The sequence below is a fragment of the Glandiceps talaboti genome, chromosome 1 (assembly GCF_964340395.1).
Source record: "Glandiceps talaboti chromosome 1, keGlaTala1.1, whole genome shotgun sequence".
In the NCBI taxonomy this organism is placed as follows: Eukaryota; Metazoa; Hemichordata; class Enteropneusta; family Spengelidae; genus Glandiceps; species Glandiceps talaboti.
This window is the reverse complement of record NC_135549.1, coordinates 13,475,765-13,500,898: the sequence shown is the minus strand read 5'-3', so window position 1 is coordinate 13,500,898 and position 25,134 is coordinate 13,475,765. Positions and strand designations below refer to the sequence as shown.

Sequence of the window (25,134 nt, the reverse complement as noted above, 5' to 3'; positions counted from 1 at the left end):
GGCAGACCACAACAGAAAATTGCCCAGTGGTCTCTTGACAACCCCCCCCCCCCACGTCTACACAGTTTTGCATGTCAATGTGACAACTATAATTGCGTTTGATTTCATGAATGGCGTTGGAAAGAAGAGACGCATTGCATGGTCCATTTGTCTGTCCTATTCAAAATCAATTCACGAACTGACTTGACAATTCAAGAAACCTACGGCCGTACGCGTCACATATGATGTAACCCATAGCGAACTAAATGTCCGTCTTATCCCCAACGTTTTTTTCTTATCACTAGCACCACCCCTTGTGCTAAACTGTCCTAAAAGTGGTAAATCTGGGTACGATGAATAATGAAAATATAATTTATCAAAAGTCATCAAAACGTGTCAATACTCGTTGGCAATTCAATATACGTCCAATGATGATGTGTAGCAATACATTGTACATAGTGAAGCAAAAGACAAAGCAGTTTTCTTCTGTACAATGCGTTTTATACCATTTGTCATGCTGATTATTTTCGTGAAGAATGTCCTTTTCATTTTTTTACTCTGTCCTGGGGAGCCTTACTGAAACTTTCCATAGAGTACTCGTACTAGGCCCATTCAGCAGTGTAACAGTCGGCAACGGAGTAGATGTTATTCGGCACCGCCCTTCGTGAACCTGCAGCTTCACTTACACCCAGGACATACGTTACTCATTAATCCATATTATTACATGTACTAGACATGGGGAAGTCTAGTGAGGCAAGTAACAACTTCACATCGGTGCTTATTGAACTTTTTACTTTATATTTACACCGTCACTCACTTTTTCTGCCGGCCTGTACTATTTGAATGATCCTGTGAAGGTCAACATCGACAGCGGAAACATCGATGCATTGACTACCTACTTTCCAATTTTACTGGTTTAATTTTTTTTTGGTGTTTTTGTTTGTGTTGTTGTTTTTTTGTTTGTTTGTTTGTTTGGTTGTTTGGTTGGTTGGTTGGTTACCACAATGCGTCCATGTTCTTGCAAATGGGACACTTCAAAGCAATCCACGGTTACCTGTATTTTGAGCGATACAGTTGGTACGAGAAAGGGTATCCTTTCTTTGGTATGAGAACATTTTGGGTTAAAGTCGTCTCAGAGAGGAGTACTCTTCGATTAAAAACAATGAAAGTACACTTGCCTTTAAATTTAGTACAAGTTCAAGCTCAGTTGTCTTCTCCTCCATGATTCCCCCATGTGTGCGATGGCCATGGGGATGACTTGTAACCATATTCGTGCATGGAACTGGTTGGGAAATCGTGTTTGCGTCGACCACAAATTAGCTATCGTGTAGAAAGACAACTTTACAGTTTTCTTAGGTACCAAAAACATCAAACCGTATCAATCAAAACTCTGTTGACAACCATGCAAGGAATCAATTGTCAATTGTGACTTGAAGAGAGTAGGTTTCACAGGAGAAAAACGGCAACAATTCAGTAAGATATTTGAAATTATGTTGTGGAGATGTTGACCTCGTTCCCGACCATGTTGGGAGTTGTACTCCTCTAGTCTTTGAGAACTGTGGCCTTCAGCTCAGTCAATGAGATCCAAAAACAGCTATTGGTTAATATTACATGTAATGCATTGCCTTCACACAAATTCATTCTGGTGGTAGTATTCGGAAATAACCAATGCCTTTAACACTTTTAACGTGGTGGCAGCGGTGGGATTAAGTCCTTGCCATTGATTCAGGGACGCGTGTCCATTTCCATGTCTGACAACATTTTATCCAATGTGTTTAAATATTTTAAGAGGGGGCGGGTAATCTTTTATCAAAGGAAATTGAATGAGGCCACTTTTAACACTGCGTAATCAAATTTTCCACAACTGCCAGGGTCTGACCCCCCCCCCCCCCAACGTTGTGATTAGAAGCTACAGAAATGAACATAGATTCTTCTCGTGTTCGCTGACGTGATTCATGTTATGTACATTCCTTACTCGCAGCATTGAAATCCTCATAACAAATCATTATTTCACCCAGTCATCTTATATAACGCCATATATTCAAACTTCAATCATAATACAATGCGACTCCCAACTCGATTGTTTCTGAGTACTGAAATCACAATTATAACTATCTTTTCGTTGACAATTGCCTTTTAGTTACAATATAATGTTGGACAATGCAAACTTTTCTCGTTTTTTTTTCTTCACATTTTGCCAAGCGTATGGCCTCACATGGACTGCAATATTACTTGTCAAATGAATGGTATGCACACACATGTCTAAATTCAAAGCAAACCACAACATGTCATAGCCATGATGTGATTCTTGTTTAGAGAGGGGGGGGGGGTATGCAGGCGCAGAGAAAGAGAAGACCCCCCCCCCCCCCCACATAGTCTCAAGATCTTTCCCCTACCTCTTACTGTCAAGTTCCTATCAAACTATATTTCAAAAATATTTCAACATTATGTAGTTGCATTTTACATGTTGGTGCTGTCTTGTAAAGCTTGGAAATTATTTCTGAAAATGTCTGAATAGTCTCAAAATTGACTTTTCAGAGTTAAAAACCTCCTGGGCTTCTGGACCCCCATAAGAGATGTACATATTCCCTTCTCAAGCTTCCCTACCTTTCATTGCCAAGATGCTATTAAACTCCTTTTCGAATATATTTACTCTGTGTAGTCAATAATTATAAATATGATAGTGCTAACCCGGGATCTTATAAAGTAGATGCAAGACAGTCAAGCAGTCCACACTGAGTCACGATAAAAAATTACCTGCCATGCGAATATTATATATGGGGGGGGGGGGGGTCATCATGTTTTAGAATTAAGTGATAGGGGGGGGGTCAGTCTGTTTTTGATTTTACAGATAGGGGGGTCAGTGACTTTTTGTCGGCCCGATTTAAGAATCCACCCCCCCACCAGGCTGGAGAAACTGACCGGTCCCTTAAGTCGTCGTGGTTGTGAGGTACGGTTTTTTCTAGTGCAAGTGTACTTCCTCTTCTTCGTTTGCTTATTCTGTGCCGTAGTGTACTTGATTTGACTCCTTTTTCTTTTTGTTCGAATTCCTTTCTGTTATCCCCCCCCCAAAAAAAAAAATACTAGTCGGAACGCAGGTCGCGGAGAACAAGAGGAGCTTATTGAACTTCGCGGGGGGTCTACACGCATTAGAATTTAAATTTGCGCGTTACCCCGTATAATGGGATTTCTCACAAAATAATCAAAATTCATTGCTTTTCACATGAATAAAGGGTATGATTCGATACATTGTGAACGTATACATGTATTACAATGTAATACAAACATGTACATGATTTCACATGTTTCATGCCAAGTGAAAATGAGAATCCGATACTCATTTACACGACCGCACGTATGTGTATGTATGTTTGTTTATCCTGAAACCTTGTACATGTGTATGTAGATAATATAGCCATATAATAATGTAATTATGTACTGAATAATGTGTAAGGTTTGAAATGTTACGCCTCTAAACGGCCTCCCACATGTCCTTATTTATTTTCAAAAAAATGCTCACCGTTGGATGGGCACACCCTCAACACTAATGGTGAGGCTGTTAAATATCTCCCCAAAATCAAGATTGAAAGGGGGAAGCCCTGGTGGCTGTATACGATAGGTAACAATTGATCTTAGAATTGATGAGTAGAATATCGTGTGTCAAGATTTGATTGGGTAGGTAGGTAACTGATACAAATGTTGACTGTTTGATTCAGACATTTATCTATTTTGTGATAACTAAAACAAATTTAAATGCAACGTTAACGTGTGTGAGAGAATACAAATCTTGTCGAGTCTTGTCGAGTACAGGTTGATACTTGTGTCCAACATTTATCATTCAGAGTGCTTATTTGTTGTCATTTTTTTAATGTATGAAAATTAATCTAGATCTGACTTTGAAACCTAATAATAAACCTCCTGTGGAGATGCAGTGATTACAAAAATAGTTCTCTTTTTTTCCCCAACCCTAGCTACCCTCACTTACCATTCTCTTCCCATCTTGCCCTAGTCTTGCTGCTAGACGTTCGGGCTTTTTTCCGATACGTTTAACGAATGAAGTTCGCAGTGAGGGCTTGGCCCATCCTCGATAGCGATGTTCGGTCGTGTGTCGTATTGTATCGGAAGAACATCCGTGGTCTAGCAGCTAGACTAATCTTGCCCAATCTGTACCAGAGTACCTGGTACAAGTGCTGTGAGTACTTCAGTCAAGTAACCGGCAGATCCAATTCGTGAATAAGATGGTAATTTCGTTGTTATAGATACGATTAGTTTTGCATACAATTTATGACCGCCATGTTATCTTCCGCCAGGCTAAATACACAAATGCAGAATTGGCCCGAATGGATAACATTTCCAAGGATTCCGATTACGAAAACGGAGATGAGAATAAAGAACGTGGCAACTGGTCAGGAAAACTAGATTTTATCCTATCATTGATTGGATATGCTGTTGGAATGAGTAACATCTGGAGATTCCCGTATCTCTGCTACAGGAATGGTGGAGGTTCGTGTACAGCACTTTGATGTAGGCCGGCCTATGGGCTATACTAAATCCAGGGGATATCTTAACGTGCAATGCCCTCGAAATAAACTTTTTAATTTTTTGTTATTCCAAAAAATATGGGTCAATATGTTATCAAAATTAAGCCATTTTAGAATCCAATATGGCGGCTGAATCCAATATGGCCGACTCTATTGAAAAATATTCTAAGAACTTTGATTGTCAGTGAAATTCGTCCCCGAGAAGTAACGGAGGGGGGGGGGGTGTCAAGCTCGGTATTTTGCGCAAACCTGTGACCCTCTTCTAATGTCATTTTCTAAAATGCGGCCTTCGTCTAACAACCGATTGATAAAATCTGACCCATCCATGAGTAGAAGTTTGGAGTTTGACACCAACTATTTGACTCTCCAGTTGTACCTACCACTCGTCATTTTAATGCAGCGTACAAAATTACACCAAAGGTTGTATCAATTAAGTGTCCGACATAAGCTCTCATATATAATCTTTAGAAAAGTTGGTCAACAAAAGGTTTACTTTAAGTTTCAAATTGTGGATCAGTTGACACTAAATGATATTTGTTACTGGTTAGATGAACCACCTAACCAGTGGTATTCTTCAAGGTATATTATAATATAAGCTTAGTAACGTGGGCCTATTTATCAAAATCTTGAAGTAATGGCATATACAAAATGTACATAGATACGTATTGGATACTGGTACGCTATTTAGAACAACATCAACAAAGACTACATTATTAAATAATCAACCTTACTTTTAGGTGCCTTTCTCATCCCTTACCTGTTGTTTATGGCTTTATGTGGAATGCCACTCTTTTTCCTGGAAATTGCATTTGGTCAGTTCTGCAGCGAGGGTCCCATCACTGCCTGGAAAGTTTGCAGATTATTCAAAGGTAAGTTATATACTGAACTGTTGATATGAAAACTACACACATCAATGGTTTTGTAGAGTTGTTGTTGTTGTTGTTGTTGTTGTTGTTGTTGTTGTTGTTGTTGTTGTTGTTGTTGATGATGTTGTTGTTGTTGTTTTTGCTGGTTGCGATTTTCAGTGATGTTTTAATATTTGATCGTTTTGGAACTTCCAAACTTCCTCATAATCATATTAATTGTTTCTTTACGCGTCTGTATTTGTATATATATATATATATATATATATATATATATATATATATATATATATATATATATATATATATATATATATATATATATATATATATATATATATATATATATATATATATATATATAAACAATAAACATTATCATAAGTGAATTTGCCGTTTCTTGCTCATATTGTGAAACATTATTGAGTCGTTTTAGTTTTTCACATGTTTGAATCTCTAGAGATACATTAATATTTTTATTTGCCTCGTATTTTTTTCAAATGGCTTCTAACAAGTTACCATTATAGGATTACAATCGGGTGAAAAAAAAACAGAGAAAAGTTGCCAAGAACAAAATGATAACCCTGTGTAATCATTGTGGGCTCCACCGATAACGTGACAGTAATGCGAGAACCTGGGACGGCATTAATTCCTGGCCTGAAAGGTAAATGGACAAAACGTTGACCTTCTTTGTACTATGGTTTGTTTCTGTTAGGTGCTGGTATTGGTATGCTTATCATCACAGGATTGACTACAATCTATTACAATGCCATCATTATGTACATCCTGTATTTCTTCATTTCATCCTTCACTGCCATTCCCAATCTACCGTGGTCAACCTGCGATAATTGGTGGAATACCGAGGCATGCGCAAAACGTGGCGTAGTGAATATGCTCAACGGTACAAACTCTACAGAAAAAGCTCTGTCGTATACACATGCAAATAGTACATACGAATTGAACAACATCACGTTGAACTGGAAGAATGGCACTGCATTGAAACCAATCACACCATCACAAGAATTTTGGACGTAAGAGCAACAGTAGACTGTAAGATACGTCATGACGTTTTGCCATCACCGGCCTCCTCTCTAGGGGTTGGCCGATGGTTGAGGGCGCCCCGTCACGGCGTACCTCACAGACTAGAGCAACAGTTGTTACGATAAAGTATATGGACTTGTCATCTCCAAACAAACTATATTCCCCATGGTCCTATAAATGTCCTTTATATGAGCTAAGCTTTCTATGATATAAATAATTTGTTGTAATCTGCGTTAAGAACCTTCACTTTAACAATGTCTTCCAATGACCTCCATCGAAAGAATGTAGTGTTATGTAATGTGGATAATAATGATGTTCTCCACGTTTTCTAGGCAGATACATCTCTTAGACTATCCATCAGCAGACATGGCCGTAACATGTCCTTGGTCGCAATGGTAAAATTACTACGTTAACGATCCAGAGAAGTCTATACGTGTATAAAAAAAATATTTGCCATTAATGAAGAAATGTTCCATATTGTGCATACTTGCAGACATGTATTCCTCGTTTGTTGCACAGCACAATCCGTTTATTTGTCAAAGTTTCTCGTCGATCCTTCTTCGGAGTATGGTTCTTATGAGTGCTTCCTATTTCTTTCAGTAACCGTGTTCTACGTTTAACTGATGGCATTGACAATTTCGGTGAAGTCCAGTGGGATCTAGCGTTGCTTTTGTTGCTGGCATGGATTGTTGTGTTTTTGTGTATAATGAAAGGCATAAAGAGTACTGGAAAGGTAGGTTGTTGGTATCTCTGTAACAATTGTACTACTGATCTGAAATTGTATTGCCATGATAATAACTACCACAGTACAAATAATGTCAATGTTACCTATATATATATATATATATATATTGTGTTGCTCGGTGAATTTCACTTGGGGGTTAATAGTTTGATATACTTTTCCTAGCACTTTATGCAATCAAATAACATTGCAAACTCAGATGGGACTAATCGAAATTGTAAAAATGAGTCGATGAAGTAATTGAAGAAACCTACGTTGATTGGGGGTTTACGGTCACCATTGCCTGAAAACATTACAAAGTGTTAGTGAATATACAATCATCAGTCTTCATATGCTCATTCATTACATTGTAGGTTGTGTACGTAACTGCCACTTTCCCCTACCTCGTCATAACCATTCTTATCATTCGTGGAGTTACGTTGCCAGGGGCAGCAGACGGATTGAAATTCTACTTTGTACCGAGATGGGAACAACTTGCAAAGTTTTCGGTAATGTCAAAATATGTTACACAAACAAAAACTGTTGTTGTTGTTGTTGTTGTTGTTGTTGTTGTTGTTGTTGTTGTTGTTGCTGTTGTTGTACTTTTTAATGTGGTAGATTACACAAGTGGGTGGAAACGGCGTTTTTGTTGTGCGGGTATTATACAAAATGCAATCACCATGCAATCAAGATACTGTCATCAACAACTTTACCCGACTGAGAGTACAATTGCTAGTAAACCAATACATGTATTCATTTAGTAGCTTATATGATGGAAGTATGTGATACTGTTACGCTATGGCGCTTCATTAGGGCCTTTATTATGTACATCTTATTTGACTCGCCTCGACAACTTATTTGGCAACTCGACATCTTATTTGATTCGTCTCGACAACTTATTTGGCAACTCGACATCTTATTTGATTCGTCTCGACAACTTATTTGGCAACTCGACATCTTATTTGATTCGTCTCGATAACTTATTTGACTCGCCTCAACAATTTATTCGGCTCCTCGATACCTTATTTGCCTCAACAACTTCTTTGGCTCCTCGATAACTTATTTGACTCGCCTCGACAACTTATTTGAGTCGTCATCTGCATATTCGCCATGTGTACATCTCATTCAAGTACTCTATCGCACGTTCTGCTGGTAGACCTAATTTGAACACCCCAAGTCACTGGAAATGTTTACCATGCCAAATAAGTTATCGAGCATCAGAAAAAGGAGTCGAGTCAAATGTGACATGTATTATTCTTAGAATACTTTTCAGTAGGCTAGAGGTACCGTTGTATCATGACCCGGAAATACATCAGACGGTATGCATACGGTGACGGATCAACTCGTCCCAATTTCAACTCGTCCCATTTCAACTCGTCCCACTCAACTCGTCCAATTTTCAACTCGCCCCAATTTCAACTCGCCCCAACTCTTAACAATATAATTTACCTGTGCATATATGAAATCGAAGCTAGTAGTACTAAGTTTGGAGGGTATGTGGTATCTCGTATTCCACTAATGAAGTACCACTTGCGCTGTAAACACATACTACAATATTTAGTTTGCGTTAAAGTAACTAGGGAGAGGATCGAGACACGTCTCCAAAACCCGTACGCGCGGAAGTCGTAAGCGTGTCAGTCACTAAATAAATATTCTCCCTGGTTATTGTCATTATTATTTCTTATTTGGTTGTAAACATTACGTCCTAAAAGTGTGAAATGTGATATTCCATGACTGAGGAAAGTTGTTGTGCTAGTATAAGTTCTAGATCTACCAAACACTTAGCCAAAACCCACACCACTTTCTGCTACGAAATGTTACATTTGCTACGCTTCAACTGGCTACGTAGGTAAAATCATGTAAATTTTTCGGTTCCCGTACTTCGAGTCCATGTATCGTTTAGATTTATAAACGTTTCCTAGTGTTGTTGGGGCGAGTTGAAAATGGGACGAGTTAAAAATGGGGCGAGTTGAAAATGGGGCGAGTTGAAATGGGACGAGTTGAAAATGGGACGAAGTGAATCGCAATCGTATGCATACCACTCAGAAACTATACGTTGCTGCCCGAGAGTATCACACATCTCACAATACAAGACACATCGTCATTATCCATGTTTATATCAATAATCAGATATCGATCTGTGGAATATCCTAGAGGCATTCAATCAATTTGTGTCAGGATGGGTGAAACTTGAAAGAAGTGTTTACGTTAGTATGTCCACAATGAACTACGACTCGTACGACGACTACTACTACTACTACTACTAGTACTACTAGTAATTGTAGCGAGGCACTGCCACAGGTAAGATTTTCGCCTGTGTTTTCAATTGAAAACTAATTTGAAGTGCAGTGGTTATATTTACATTAACTATAGAATTTATATACTATTCCTCATATGTAGCGTCACTTCACAATGTCAACGAAGGTGCTGACACTATTTTTGAAGGACCACCCTCCACCTTCCCACATCCCAATCAAGTATTACATTGTGCCAGCAGTTTTGAAGTTGAAAGAAGCATCATTGCTATGTAGCACACATTTAACGAACTCACTTAGTTGTTGTATCACACTGTTGTTTATCATTTAAAAAAAACACCAACATGTTGATAAGATACATGTCATATGTATACACAAACAGCTGGCACTGATTCAACACACATTCATACATCCCATAATGATCACATCACTTTTATAAGAAACAAATATAGAATACATGTGTGCAGTCTAGTGTTTGAATATGCTTTGCACTCCATGCACAATATAAACAGAAGTCTATATAATTAATCATCTCTAATCTATGCTGATTAATTGTAATGTTTTTGTATTGCATGATAATATTGAGGATAAATCAATTGTCCCTAATCTTAATTGATTTTGAGATTCTCGTCCTAGAAATCATGGAGTAAAACAAACTGAGATTCACTGTGCCAAGTGTTTTCATGTGAAACAGAAATAAACATGCCATAGATGAATAGAAACAATATTTTACCATAGCTTATTTTGATATAGGCATAAAATATCTAATCAGTATTTTAGTAACCTGCTAACAAAATATCTATTTATTTTAGGTCCTGTATTGTCAGCACTTGATAAAGAAACCACTGAATCCATGAGTGATTGTTGAGATTGGTGGAAAGATAGTAGCAGCTCACTGATTACATGGCTGGTCTTGGTGAATGCTGTGCTCATGGTGTTAAACAAGCCTTAGATGAACCAAAATTAATTAACTGCAATAATAATTGATTAACTGCAACCACAGTTGCAGTTAATCAGGGTACAGACAATATTTTATTGCCATGGTCACAGTTACTCAGTCCACAGGCAATCTTATCATGCCATGGTTACACATACTCAGTCTACAGACAATCTCACCAGGGTTGCAGTTACTCAGTGCACAGACAATTTTCAAGTTTTGCAATTCCAAAGTTTTATCATTTTCTAGCTCACCGTTTTCAGTACCTTTCTGCCATTTTTCACTGTAATAGAAAGGTGGAGTGCTTTGTTTAATCAATTTAATACATTTAGTTCTGATCTTGCTGGTTATTAAAGCACCCCATTTTTATGCAAAACCAGACATGTCTGTGAATTGTGTTTTGCATATTTTTGTGTGGTGATTATTTGTAAGAAGTTGTTTTTTGTGTGTAACAATTTAGCTGCATTATTATTTTAGCTTGAATTGAGGCATCTGTGAAAATCAAAAACAGCTACATTTGTAGACTAGACTGAGACAAAGCCTACTGGTTACTTTATAAATGACTCTGTGCAAGTCAGACAGTCACTGAACAATCATTGAAACTTAGTGTATGTCAGTCTCTGAATCCAGTTAAAAGAGTATGTGTTAGTTAATCAATGAAAATCGGTGTAAGACAGTTGCTGTATCCATTATGTAAAAAGTATATATTATAGTCAGTCATTGATAATCATTGAAACTCTACCCATGTCAGTCACTGAACTGGATTAAAATGGCCATATGGATATGAGGATTAGCTATTTATTTTGGATTTTCAATTTATAAAACAATGTGAAACAACATATGTTAAGTCCTTTGTTTGTAACTCAAATTCTGAAAGATTAATAAATGTATAACATGTTTGTTATTGTATGTACAATATCAAACTTTTTACACATTATTTTAGCTTTTTACAATGTAATGACTTACATAGACTTGGTCAGTATTATTTCACATTGAAGGAAGCCATGATAACATTGTTTTATAAATAAACAATTCAAAATAAATCCTCATCCATGTATGGCCACTTTAAGGTAGTGTGTATGATTATAGACAAAAATAGCTTGACTGAAGAATTGAAGAGTCCTTTCCTGTGTATTTTAGTCACATCACTATAAAGCAGATATGTGTGTATGCTTTTCTTTAGTGCAATCATACCGTTTCCATGCTATAAACAGTCTAGCATGTTCAAGGTAGTGGTAATCTGCTGTATTCAAAGAATTCTATAAGAAGAACCTATGGAAATCAAGATGGTGGACAATTTGAATTCATATGATTTATCCTCAGTATATTAGTGTGAGCAGCACATTCTACATTGTTGTTACAGTACTTTACTTGAGGATCTGTAGACTGAAAGATCCAGTCTTGTGTAAACTCCTTCATTACATCTGAATGGAATATTGAGTTGCTGCCCTGCAGCTTTATATCCTGAGAATTTGACATGTGTTACTGTTGTTGACTGTGAATGATCATGTAATATTTACCTTGTTGGGTATGCAAGTTTTTTTTAAATTTGATTTATTTCATGTTTCTATACATTATGTAATGTAATGTAATGTAATGTAATGTAATGTAATGTAATGTAATGTAATGTAATGTACTGTAATGAAATGTAATGTAATGTAATGTAATGTAATGTATGGGTGGGTGGGTGGGTGAATGGATGGATGGATGGATGTACATAGGGATGTAGCTAATTTTAAATGTAGCCAGTAAAATGTGAAACATAGGCAGTACTATATTATCTAAGAGTGAGACCAATGATGGAAATATAGTGGTTGAAACAATGATTTTGTAGAGAAATCCGTAAAAAAGGAGTATACTAACCATGCATCCACCTATGGACACATGCTCATATGTATAACTGTGTGTACATGTAAGTTAAGACAATGGGCCACAAGTGAAAATAGAAAGTTAAAAGGAGATAATGAGGGGTTATTTAGAACAACAACTACAACTGTGATTAACTAGAAATATTTATTTATAAGATGAACGCCTGGTGACTTACATTTCATCTTAGCTACTATGTCTGCATACTGATGTGATAGGTGTTTAGTACTTTGGCCTTGTATATATTTCAAAACAACACAAATTAATAGGTATGCCCAATTTTATTCTAATATTGCTACCCTTAGTTGACTCTAATTACTAAATGTGGGTCTCAAAATACAGTGGACTCAGGCATAGGTGGCCATTACTTATAAATTCCCAAAGATTTTTTTAATTCTTCATTCAGCCAAAGAGAATACAAGTGAGTGAGGGGTTTTCAGTAGGAGTCATTACACAAGTAATGAAAACAACCTCTAAGGGCACGAGTGTCATCAGTCAGCCTGAAGAAGCATCCATGAAAGGATACAAAACTGAAGTGCAGTAGGATGAAACAGGATACTTTGCCACAAACGATTCTAATTATGCTTTAAGCTAATCAAAAATTCAAGCCAAGTTTTGTCATTGCCAACAATACTTATTGAAATTTAGTAAATACTGTACATGTACCTTTCAACCAGACTGAATATAATACAGTCATTATTGTCGTGAAATTTAAGTCCGGTATAAAACTTCACCTTTTCATTATTAGCATCAATGGTTTAGTAAAAACAGTAAACTGTTCCTGATTCTGTTGAGTCCGTCTTGGTGCATTTCTCAAATTATTAATCTCTATATATAAAGTCTCATTATCTCTGCATGAGAAATATCTGTACCACTGCACTGTCTGTGTTGAAATGGTGCGATGTCCCTCTTTTAAAGTCTCGGTGTCTATTAAACTCACTACTGAATCAGCTGGTTTAATTTTATTGCTGGAAAATATGTAGAAGGGAACCTCTCTGATGTCCACTGAGTTTTTTTTCTGACCTCTGCATGGTTTGTTCATATCTTTCCATTCTGCCTGTGGATGGGGATTGTGACACTGTATGTCTCATGTGTAGAGAAGGAACTGGATTTGTCGAGTAATACAACTTTGAAGGCTGACCTGTCAACATAAAACATCAAACAGAACAATGTTGAATCATCATTTTTAATCTCAAAATGAACATGAAAAAAACACTCAACATAGGAACCAATAGTTGAAATTGGTGACAGAATAGCTATGTAATAGAGCCCTAAGAAATAATAAGGTGTGTGTGTGTGGGGGGGGGGGGGGTACTTTTTCCAAATGGGTCCTCAGGGAGGGCCATAGTTTAGAAAATGGAAATTGGTGTGAGGAGCAGAGTGGGTCTCACAGTAGTAATGGGGGAACAACATTACAAGATATTGGTAATAATGTGGTGGAGTTGAGATGTTGACCAATCAGCCCTGGGGTTGTCAGTTGTGCACTCCATCTAGGCTTTGGTAGTTCCGGCCTTCAGCTCAGCCAATAGATCAAAACACAGGCTTTGATACAAACACAAACTGTGATGCCTTTAAAAATTATCAATGTGGTGGGATCTTACTACAGAAAAATTATCTGTTTCTAGTGGGATTGAACCCAGGACCTCCTGACGACTAATCTTGAGCTCTAACAACTATGCCACAGAGAGGCAGTTAAAAATGTTTTTCATTAAAATCTTTTTACAGGGCATGGTCATTTGTTGGAGAAAGAAAATTGAGGGAGGGTCACTTTTTACATCCCCCCCCCCCCCCCCCCCCCCGGCTAAAAAAAAAAACAAAAGTAGAATTACATGTTTCTCAATTTCACAACTTTCAGTTTGGATATTATTGCTTGCATTAACCTGCAATGAATGTAAAACATTTTGGAATTGAAAATCTCAAATTACAATTGGGTGAAAATATTTAAGAAAAGTTCAATACCATTATGACAGGTTGTTGGTGCATCTGATTGTTGGTTGAATGCAAGAGTGGCCTCTGGGGGTGAGGGAGTCCTTGGGGTTTTCCCCCTGGCAGATCTGCAGTTTTTGGCTTCTATTAAGACAATGTTTAGGTTATTCATTGCCTTTGAGGTAATATTTCCAAGCTTCGAATAGCTAATGTAAATGTAAGTTTTAAATGAGTTTCCCATGTCACATAAAAATGGCCCTGTAACATTGGTATAGTGGCATTAATATTGCATGTACAGTAAAGTCACCGGTATGTTAGAGAACTTTAGGAATTGTCATACCGAGTGTATAATAGAAACTGGAATCTGATGAGATGTGGTGATTTGTAGTGTCAATAACATGTAGTGTCCAAAATAGAAAGTGTATTAATCCCTTCAGACAAGTTCATAGTGACGAGTAAGGAAAATTTTAGATTAACTTCTTTTATAAACTATCTATGAAGATTACCATTACAAAACCTTCAAGTTCACTTTTGCCCCAAAGTGCAATATAAGTGAAGCACTGATTGTGAAACAGCCAAGCATTTACATGACATGTTCTGTAACTAGTGTGGTAGCTAGGTAATACATGTATATGTATATTTATTGCTATGCGTGAACTAATAAGGAATATTAAAGAAATCATGTAAGAAACAGGGAGAAGAACAAATATTGACATGTACCACATTTCAGACAAGGCTATATGCCATTGTAGAAAGAGGATTTTTTTCTTCCATCACAATCCAAAACACAATGACCCCCTATCCACAATTTTGAAAACAGCATGACCCCCCCCCCCACTGCCAATTTCAAAAACAGGGTGAGCCCCTCCCCCCACCCCCAGGCCGAAGGAACTGACCGACCCCTTAATCCTATTCAAGAATGGTGATGGGTCATAAGTAATAGTGTTATTTGGTATTTACGATATTCAAAACTATTATCAATGCTGACGGTATATTTTGAATATGACGATGCCTGAATAGAACTAGCTCACAAGTGACACTGACTGTGCTGTGTCACCGTGAACGTACACAGAACGATCGTCAGACAGTAATAATGGACGGGATCACAACAAATAATTAAATAATAAATAGCGTATTGAATATATTTAGATAAAGTTTAAATTTCTCTACCTGTGACAAAGTACATGTAATCTCCACAGACTAGACACGCGTGACGTATCCGATACTCTGTTGTTTCCTTCTCGAGATAAAGCGGTAAGCCATCATTAAGTCCTCTCTCCTCTCGGACAGCTCTGTTTGATCTCTTCTCCAACATATTTAGAACGTATACTTTGGTTATATAACATTTACTTCCGCGTTTCCGGGTCAACATTGTGAGGACCCACCAGTCACTCTTCAAAAAAACTACACAAAACTTTGATGACGCTCTTTGACGTAACAGCAGATTTTGTATGACGCGAAGTGACGTTTGCGCAAGAGAGCACATATTTACTGAAGGGGAGCTAGGGATGCTAAAATATCGCCTACAACAGAACGTCATACATGTTGACTAAATAAGTTATCGAGGAGCCAAAGAAGTTGTCGAGGCGAGTCAAATAAGTTGTCGAGGAGCCAAAGAAGTTGTCGAGGCAAATAAGTTATCGAGGAGCCAAATAAGTTGTCGAGACGAATCAAATAAGATGTCGAGTTGCCAAATAAGTTGTCGAGGCGAGTCAAATAAGATATCGAGTTGCCAAATAAGTTGTCGAGGCGAGTCAAATAAGATGTACATAATAAAGGCCCCAATGAAGCGCCATAGTTACGCTTTAATAGATCAGCATGTCACAACAGTAGTTTTACTTAGAGTATATCTAGCGGATCGAAAGCTTAGTCTCTGCTCTCTGCTATCGTATTTCACTGAAAGAATCACCGTTGTTGGCGCTCCTGTTAACTATCAGCTAAACACGACCTTTGTAACAAGCCTGGGTGATCAAAATAAATCTTTCAGTCTATATAAAGTATTCAATATAAAAATAACAAGGAAATATCAGTCCTAGAGAAATATACTCTCCGACCATAAAACATCCATGATACATTGTAATTTGGAACGAATAACCCTTATTCAGGAATCAGTATTCAGATTACACTTCAAGAATCATTTCGGGTAACTTTGCAAAAGTGTTATGTTAAAACATGTAAGCTTATAACGTTTCAGGTGTGGAGTGATGCAGCTGTTCAAATCTTCTTTTCACTTGGACCTTCATGGGGAGGTCTGCTAACAATGGCTAGTTATAATAAATTCCGTCATAACTGTTTGAGGTAAGTAACTACATTGTTGTGTTGGATACTGAGAAATGTTTACATGTGATTTGAAAACAAAAGAATCGTTTCAAAAGTCACAGCTATACTACTCTGTCTAAATTGGTATAAAATATTGGCTATTCAACAAGGCAAGCGTATCAAAAGTGGGTCTGATGTTCATGGGACTAGTGTCGAGTGAACAGCCTTTATAGTATGTTTATGGTGCATTTAAGAATACCACTTGTCATTTACTTAACTGAAATTTTATACAATCAATTTAGTCTGACGAGTTACATGGGGATTCACACGCATGGATGTCCTCAGCTGTATATTTATCTTGTAGTCAATGAGGACAACAATCTAAGAAATACTACGCGTCCCTATGGACTGTAATAGCTTCTATAGCTTCATATCAATGGTAATTTTTCTTTCCCCCCCCCCCTCCCCCTCTTACTTGCAGAGACTCTATACTGGTACCCATTGTTAACTCTGCTACAAGTATCTATTGTGGTATTGCAGTATTCTCTGTCTTGGGTTTCCTTTCCCAAGATACCGGTGTACCAATTGAAGAAGTCGTAGATGCAGGTAGTGTACTTCACCTTGTCATAAAACCACGCGAATGTGTGTGTGTGTGTGTGTGTGTGTGTGTGTGTGTGTGTGTGCGTGTGCGTGTGCGTGTGCGTGTGCGTGTGTAGTGACAATTATCGTATGTCGAATAATGTCATAATCAAAACTAATACTTTTAAGATGGAATGCAGTTGGGTTAAAACTAATCAATTTATATTCTAGATCATTCTCTACAATCCTCGATATTTTATCGGAAAATTTAGATTTCGTAAAAATCACTATACTGCACTTTATCACCACGTTTGTCATACTGTTACTGTGTGAATTAAATCCGTTTGATCTGTAACACTCGGTCAGTTACCAGCTGCACGTCATCAGTGACAATTTTCAAATTACCGTTTGTCGTATTTTTTATCCGCTATACAATGTAGGTCCTGGCCTTGTTTTTGTTGTATACCCCGAAGCCCTCACTCGTATTCCTCTCGCACCGCTGTGGTCAGCGCTGTTTTTCTTGATGCTTTTCACCGTTGGGCTTGACAGCCAGGTATGAAGTATAAACAAGTGAATGTCTGCCTTAATACGCTTTATTGGTTAAAACTGTAGACCATATCAGCCAAATAATGCGCTGACAGTAAAATTGGGGTATTGACGACAATATGCAAATACTCTATGGGTTTCAGTAATTTTCTTTTTTACATGTTAAAAAGTTTAACAGCTTGTCCGTTGTAACCTAGCTTTCAATTCATTTGATGTATCAGGCTGGTCATTATCTTGGTCCATTTATGTTATTGTACTACATGTGTTAAATATCATAGAAACTGAATATTTGGTACTCAGTGCTCAGATTGTAGCTCTCTGTGAATCCACAAAAATATTACATGTACCTCTTAGACTAGAACATTGGAAAAGAGGCCTGGTATGAAATATCCCGTTTTCTGTTTGTAAATGACAGAACAATCTGTACATATATTGTAACTTTGAAATATTGTAATAGATGATGGAACTATTCCCCTAGGGAAATAGTCATTCTATTTTCCTATCACACACGTGACTGATTCTAGCGAATCATGGCACAGCATTATCACTAGGTTTATTATAATTAGTTCTATGATTCGGGCAAGATTGAGAAGTAGGATAGTGTACTAGTATTTTGTAATTTCCCAACCATCCACTCAATGTAGATTTGTACTTGCATTGCGTTTCAGTTTGTCATGTTAGAGGGAGTGTGCAGTGCTATTATTGATAGCTGGCCTAAAGTATTACGACCAAAGAAGACGTTATTTGTGCTGGTAACCTGTATGAGTTTATACATACTAGGATTACCCATAACCACTAGGGTAAGTTACTCTCTTTCAAAGGTAATATCGGTAAACTGTTGTTTTTAACGTGAACGTTGGCAATATTGTTGTAGTAGTAGTGATGATGGTTATGGTGATGGTGATGGTGATGGTGATGATGATAATGATGATGATGATGATGATGATGATGATGATGATGATGATGATGATGATGATGATGATGATGATGATGATGATGATGACGATGATGATGATGATGATGAATTAATGATGGTGGTGGTGGTGGTGGTGGTGGTGGTGGTGGTGGTGGTGGTGGTGGTGACGATGACGATGACGATGATGATGATGATGATGATGATGATGATGATGATGATGATGATGATGATGATGATGATGATGATGATGATGATGATGATGATGATGATGATGATGATGATGATGATGATGATGATGATGAAGAAGATGAAGAAGATGATGATGATATTCTAACCGATGTATCCCTTGTCATTGATAATTACAGGGTGGAAATTATTTACTGATCTTGTTAGATTGGTATATCAGTTACTTTGGTATAATGGCTATTGCATTGGTAGAATGCTTTGTTTTCGTTGTTATTTACGGTAAGCTGTACACCTAACCTAATAATGTTCACACTCACCTGCTCACTTGTTATGTCGATAAGTAAACCTAGGCCTGTATAACTTACAAACATTCGATAGCTTTCAAACGACAAGTTTCTTCACCAAAACACAGACAAGGGAAGGCTCGCACGTTTAATTCAACACTATATTAACGTTGACGTTGTGGCTAGTTGGTTTCTGTCGTAGGTGGCGCCTTAGGAAGGAAAATGATATATGTCTTTTTTTTCATCATGATTGGCAGGTGTCGACAACTTTTACGATGACATTTCAATGATGATTCTTCGACGTCCATCAGTCTGGTGGAAGATATGCTGGATGTGTATTACTCCCATCGTAATCACGGTAAGACTTAGTCAATTGTGAGCTAATATTCCATTCCAGGATGGTAACATTTTAGTCTAGGATGATCATAATACAAAGTGATGACGTTATTATAGGTTTTTACGTTATTCAAAAAATACTGTTGCCGGTGATTGTTACGGCATATGTAAGATACCTCGTGTCAAATCTCGAAGGCGTATAAAATTCGCAAACGAACATTAGTCACGGCTACCCGGTATACCCAGACTCTCCCCGCGGGGCGGGGGTTCGGCCTCTTCTACGATCGTAACGAAACCACCCAGATGAGAGGTCGCTTGAGGCAGAGCCCCCAGCGGCGAGATTCGAGAGGCTGGGTAACCGAGATTCGGGTAACGTAAGCGAAACAAAGGAGGAAGTACAGCTCGGAAGCAGTTGAGATTTATCACGAGCTATATCAACCAAAATGATGATGAATGGGTTTGACCGTAATTAATGTATCGATAAACTATGCAAAACTATGCGCAAACTATGCAAAACCAAAGTATTTTGACAATTTTAAAAATGAAGTATACATAATACTTCATGATTGATTGTGTCTTATGCAGAATAGATTCCTATTGTTAGCTTATCAGACAACATCAGAGAAATGTACATATTTACTACTTGCTAATTACTGTCTATCCCCCCGTAACCATGGTAACAATGTCAGAATGTGAGTACTTGTCAGATGTGCAAATAGGCGAGATACATTATATCACAAACAGTGTCGCTATCATATCACTACGATTTCTATTCGTATATAGTCCACACTTGACACTTTAATACCAGTAAGAGGGAGATATATTGTTCAATGTAGGATTTAAAAAAAAAAAAAGTCTTTCAGCTAGGCCCTCTGACGCCAACCCCATTCTTTCACAAGTGACAATTGATTGAAATTTCAGACAACACTAGCAATTTCAAATCGGTATTTAGTACTGTGAATGCAAAGCCAGTGTGTAATGAGAAAAATGTTCTTTTATTGACACTTTAATGTAGTTAATGTCATGTATTTTACATTGTATTGTAGCGAAAATTCTTCCATTTCTCGGTGACATTCTTTAGAAATATTATAGGGGTAAAAAAAAAACCCCATAAAGTAACATCGTTTTTGTCGGATGAGAACTAAGTGGTTCAACCCCACCACCAAACTAATAAAAAATAAGTTTTTTAATCCTACATTGAACTGTTTATCTCGCCTCTAAGTCACACTCAGCACTATTATATAATATTCCATTTTTTTTAAAAAATCATATGTAAATTATATGTAAATTCAAATATTGGATACATTAAAAACACTTCATTGTCATCTAGAGTTTTTTATTATTAAATGTCAAATAGTTAACTATTTATGACCAGATTTATGTGCGATAAGCCTGTAATGATCAGAAGTTGAAGAGGAGCCATGCACAGAAATGCACGACCTTTGCCTTAAATAGGTCAGATTTTATAACGTGCGTGATGTACACGGGTTTACCCTGGATTTACCCTTACTAATAATCGCACTACTGTCTAAACACCCGGTCTGAACACCAACTAGCGCTCTGTAGAGAATGTATTGTGGTTAGACTCTCTCACCAAACCTCGGGACCGTCGCTATTAGCTGTTTTGTATGTAGCAATATCTACCGCATATGGTATCCATGTACTGTGGGCCCTCATCGACCCATTCTCGCAAACCAGAGTTATTATTATTTCTACCACTACATTTCGATTAAAATATGAATGCATCCACGGCCAGTGGGAGGCTCGTTAATAAGAACAGGCCGTTGTTTGCAACGATGTCATCGACTACGTTAGTGGTTTGAGATAGGGCTAATCATTTGTTGACATGTTACTGCGACGCCCGCACTAACATGTCAACAAATGATTAGCCCTATATAGGGCCCACAGTGCAATGATGCAGTAGGTATAGGTACATACAAAACAGCCCTTTTAGCAATGTGATGCTCCGAGTACTACTACTATGAGAGCGTCTTTCATTGTAGTGTGTGTAATTAATATGTTTTGGGGATGCATTTTTTCTTCATAATAATGAAAGTACTCACAGTATTGTACTTACTGAAGTATACTTAACCGTCACTTGCAATTGACTGAACTCAAACCTGGTATTAAGATATAACTTATAAAACAATCGATCCAATTAGGTAATTTATTATACTTATAAAAATGTACAGGGACTTCCTACTAACACAAATTGTAATGTCATAGAAGGCAAGCATCGTCAAAACACTACACTCGAATAGTTTTATCAAAGTTTGTGTAAGTATTTTCACATGTTTAAAGGGCTATGTGCTATGTACCTATTTCTACCTCCACTTCAAACTTTGGATCTGTACGACTGCAGTTGAATGCCTGTTGCGGTTTATTGTCATGATGGTATTGTTTACAATTTTGGCAAGTTGACAAACACTCTCGCGGCAAAACAAAATGGCGACTACAGAGTGTCGTGATATATACATATATATCTTTTGTTTCGTTCTCTGTGCATGTTTTGATGTCACAAAAGGAGAAGTATGCATGGCTAACATGCCATAGCAGGTCATAACAGGTCACCACTTCCAAATTGAGTCTTTGGTACGTACAGTGGCCGTGCATATATATATATACGCGATTTAGCGACCGTCTGTGATACTTGCTCGGTTGTTAATAGCATCTTTATGATTAAAAATATTAGGGGGTGATATCAGAGTAGATTCATCCCCCCCTCCCCCTCCCCCCATTGATATACTCAATAAATTGTCCTACTATTTTCTCCACTTGTGTCTCATGAATAATTCACATTTTGCTTTTTTTGTTAACATTTTAACAGTTTATCCTGATCATGATGCTCGTTACCTACGTTCCAATTTACTACGGTGACTATATTTATCCCAAATGGGCCGAGGTAACCGGCTTGCTCATTGCTTCCTCGTCTGTCATTGTTATACCTATGTGGATGGTTATTGAGTTCTTCACCACGTCGGAGGGAGATACATTCCTACAGGTAAACAATAGATTTCTGGTTAAGTGAATGGTATAGCAAACAATAGTAAAGTATTCAAAACATCATGTGAAATTATATGGGCCACTTGTTCTGATTTATACTTCCTGACGGAACAGATTGAATGGACCTAAACAATCAGTGTATTACACATACCTTCGACACTAATTTGTCACCATTAATAGTATGAACTATGTAACATGACTGTATAGTTCACTTATCATATTTAAAATGATAGGTAATGTGTAAGATAGGACAGGCTCTTGGGAATGATGGAGTTGGGGGTTGGGGGTTGGGGAAGGTCATATCGAGAAAAGAACTCATCGTCGCAGGTTATATTCAAGATAGGAAAATCTTGGTTTGGTAACATTCGTAGGGATACCTAGGGTAACGGAAGGGCTATAGGCTAAAAAAACCCCACAAACACGGACAAATAAAAAAAAATAAGTACACAATTCAGCTAACTTTTGGTCACGAAATTTTCATTACATTATTGACAAGCGAGTGCTGTGTCAATACATCATGTATTTGGTCATGCAGTACAAAGGTAAGAATTGATTCACGCCAGGAATACAACATGTTGACATACATCAGGTGACTCCTTTTTGTATTCAAAATAAAAGGCTGTCCAAATTAATCATCGAGATCCATTGTGTTTTATCGTGTCATAACTAATCTAATTAGACATAATAATTTTGGCAACTTCCCTGTTGTAATACACGTACATCACCGTATATAGCGAAGTTCCTTATTGTTTTTTGTTAGAAACTTCCTTCTCAGTAGCGGTATAGTAGGAATCTGCTTGTATTGACTCTGATTTTATTCGATCAGGGTTCATATGTACAGAAATGATCATGATTAACCGAAGGCACTTGCAAGCAAGAAACAACTCGGATCTAGACTGACACCAGTCCCGTGGAAGATTGTTTTTTATCTCGTATAATCTTCAAACTTGATATGTTGCATTTGTTATTCATTTCAAATTTCGGGAAGAAAAATGTTGGGTCAACTTTTTTTCTCCAGTTATTAATAACCTCCCAAGGGCACTGGTGACAGTCTGTATCAATCATTAATGACATATTTGACATTGAATAAAGTTACTGCTGATAAAAGTATGCCAGACTTAGTGACATTCAAACAATACGCTCAATTTTTGTCATCAGACTTTCGACAGAGCAGAGTGATAAACCGGGGTAAATTCTTTGCTTGGCTGCATACAGCTTGACTAATACTTCTTTTATCTCATATTTTTCCCTTCCACTTTTTAAAAATATCACCTGCAGCGCTTGAAGTCATTGACTATACCAACAGAAGACTGGGGTCCAGCTGTTGAAAAATTCCGAACAGGACGTTATGAGTACAAGAAAACTTCGATTAATGTTATGGAAATGAAACCACCTACATATCATGCGTGAAAAGCATATCGTAATCTTAGTGGAAAACTGATATCATCGATGTACTACAGAAAACCATATAATGGCAAATAAAGCAATTGGTAAACTTGGTTTTCAATTACACGGAAAAAATAACTTGATTCATTAACTTGTGCTGTCTATGAAGGCGTCTTGGATTACTTTCCATTAATTGTTTTGTATATTAATTTAATTTATTATATTATTATTATTTATATATTTTTTGATATTTAAGCAACGCTAGCAGTTCATGATGTATCGGATATATATATATAATATATATATATATATAATATATATATATATATATATATATATATATATATATATATATATATATATATATACGCTCACATTAGAGTATGGCTCAAATAGCATATTTCTTTGACTTTGACCATTTCTTTTATATACCACCCATTATGATTTGGTTCGAGTAGTTAAGAAAGGGGAAGTTAGAAAATAACGAAAGATTGTTCTGAATGAGAGGGTTTTCATTTAAAATTTATTTTGTAGTTCGTCTAGCATCCTGCTTCGACTTTGATGTTGTTGTTAACATAGTATTTATTCGTAAGAAATTATATGTATATAATTGTTGGATTTTTTACACTCATTTTTTTTGTCGTGAATGACAACAATTATGTTTTTGATATAATTTTACAGAACGGATATAAATTTGTGAATAGCGAGGGTTTGATTAGGTGTATGTATACGAAGGGGCAATTCAGATGATGACGTTTTAGTGAATTCGATAATTTATTTATTACTGTTGAAAGTATGAGAGAAATTTACGTAGCAATTCTAGACATGACAGAAAATTATATGATGTCCTGTCAATTCAATGTTCTCTCAGATTCAGCTGTTGTTATACACGTCATAATAATATCAGAGTAATGTAAAATTAAATGTAAATAATATGCTGTGTCAAATCCCGGTGACAAATTGACGAATTTGACTTAGAGCATATTAATTTTCAAGTTTTAAATTATTTTTGTATTAGATCATAAAATATATATAATATAAAACAGACCATGCCAATCATCTTCTCTGTCAAGTCTTGACTCAGACTTGGCCCAAAGCAAATGGTGTTTTTGTGTGTGTGTGTGTGTGTGTGTGTGTGTGTGTGTGTGTGTGTGTGTGTCTGTCTGTCTGTCTTGTCTATGCGCGCGAGCGTGTATGTGTGTGTGTGTGTGTGTGTGTGTGTGTAACAACGTGATCGTATTGGACTGTGTCACGACTCTTGAACGATTTCACCGTGGGCCACAAATCTCCCAGTCGACACCTCAGTTGTCTATCGTATACAGATTTTATGGATTCATTTGACATGTTTGGTACCAGGACAGTTTTTAGTGATTAGTTTTGTTCACCATATTTTGAACCTCCACTTTTTAAAGTTTACTTGGCTTATGGTTTTTGCACGAGGGATGAGATGTTATGCAGCCTTACCGGTAGGAATCAATTTGAATGAATAACAAATAAATAATTTACAATC

The 25,134-nt window shown here is 37.0% G+C and overlaps 2 protein-coding genes across 2 annotated transcripts; one reads left to right on the top strand and one right to left on the bottom strand.

Moving 5' to 3' along the window:
- Positions 1–4,319: 4,319 nt before the first annotated feature.
- Positions 4,320–23,648, top strand: LOC144433382 (sodium- and chloride-dependent glycine transporter 1-like). The gene is made up of 13 exons (XM_078121688.1): positions 4,320–4,482; positions 5,258–5,389; positions 6,099–6,414; positions 7,025–7,157; positions 7,520–7,654; positions 16,324–16,427; positions 16,870–16,994; positions 17,408–17,520; positions 18,182–18,313; positions 18,795–18,894; positions 19,157–19,257; positions 22,063–22,236; positions 23,517–23,648. The coding sequence occupies exons 1-13, from the start codon at positions 4,320–4,322 to the stop codon at positions 23,646–23,648; spliced, it is 1,860 nt and encodes a 619-aa protein (XP_077977814.1).
- On the bottom strand, positions 12,352–15,548 carry LOC144438310 (uncharacterized). Its single transcript, XM_078127376.1, has 2 exons — positions 15,300–15,548; positions 12,352–13,344 (listed from the first exon to the last, which is right to left on the bottom strand). Exons 1-2 carry the CDS (start codon positions 15,499–15,501, stop codon positions 13,166–13,168), a joined length of 381 nt encoding a protein of 126 aa, XP_077983502.1. The 5' UTR covers positions 15,502–15,548; the 3' UTR covers positions 12,352–13,165.
- Positions 23,649–25,134: the final 1,486 nt, after the last annotated feature.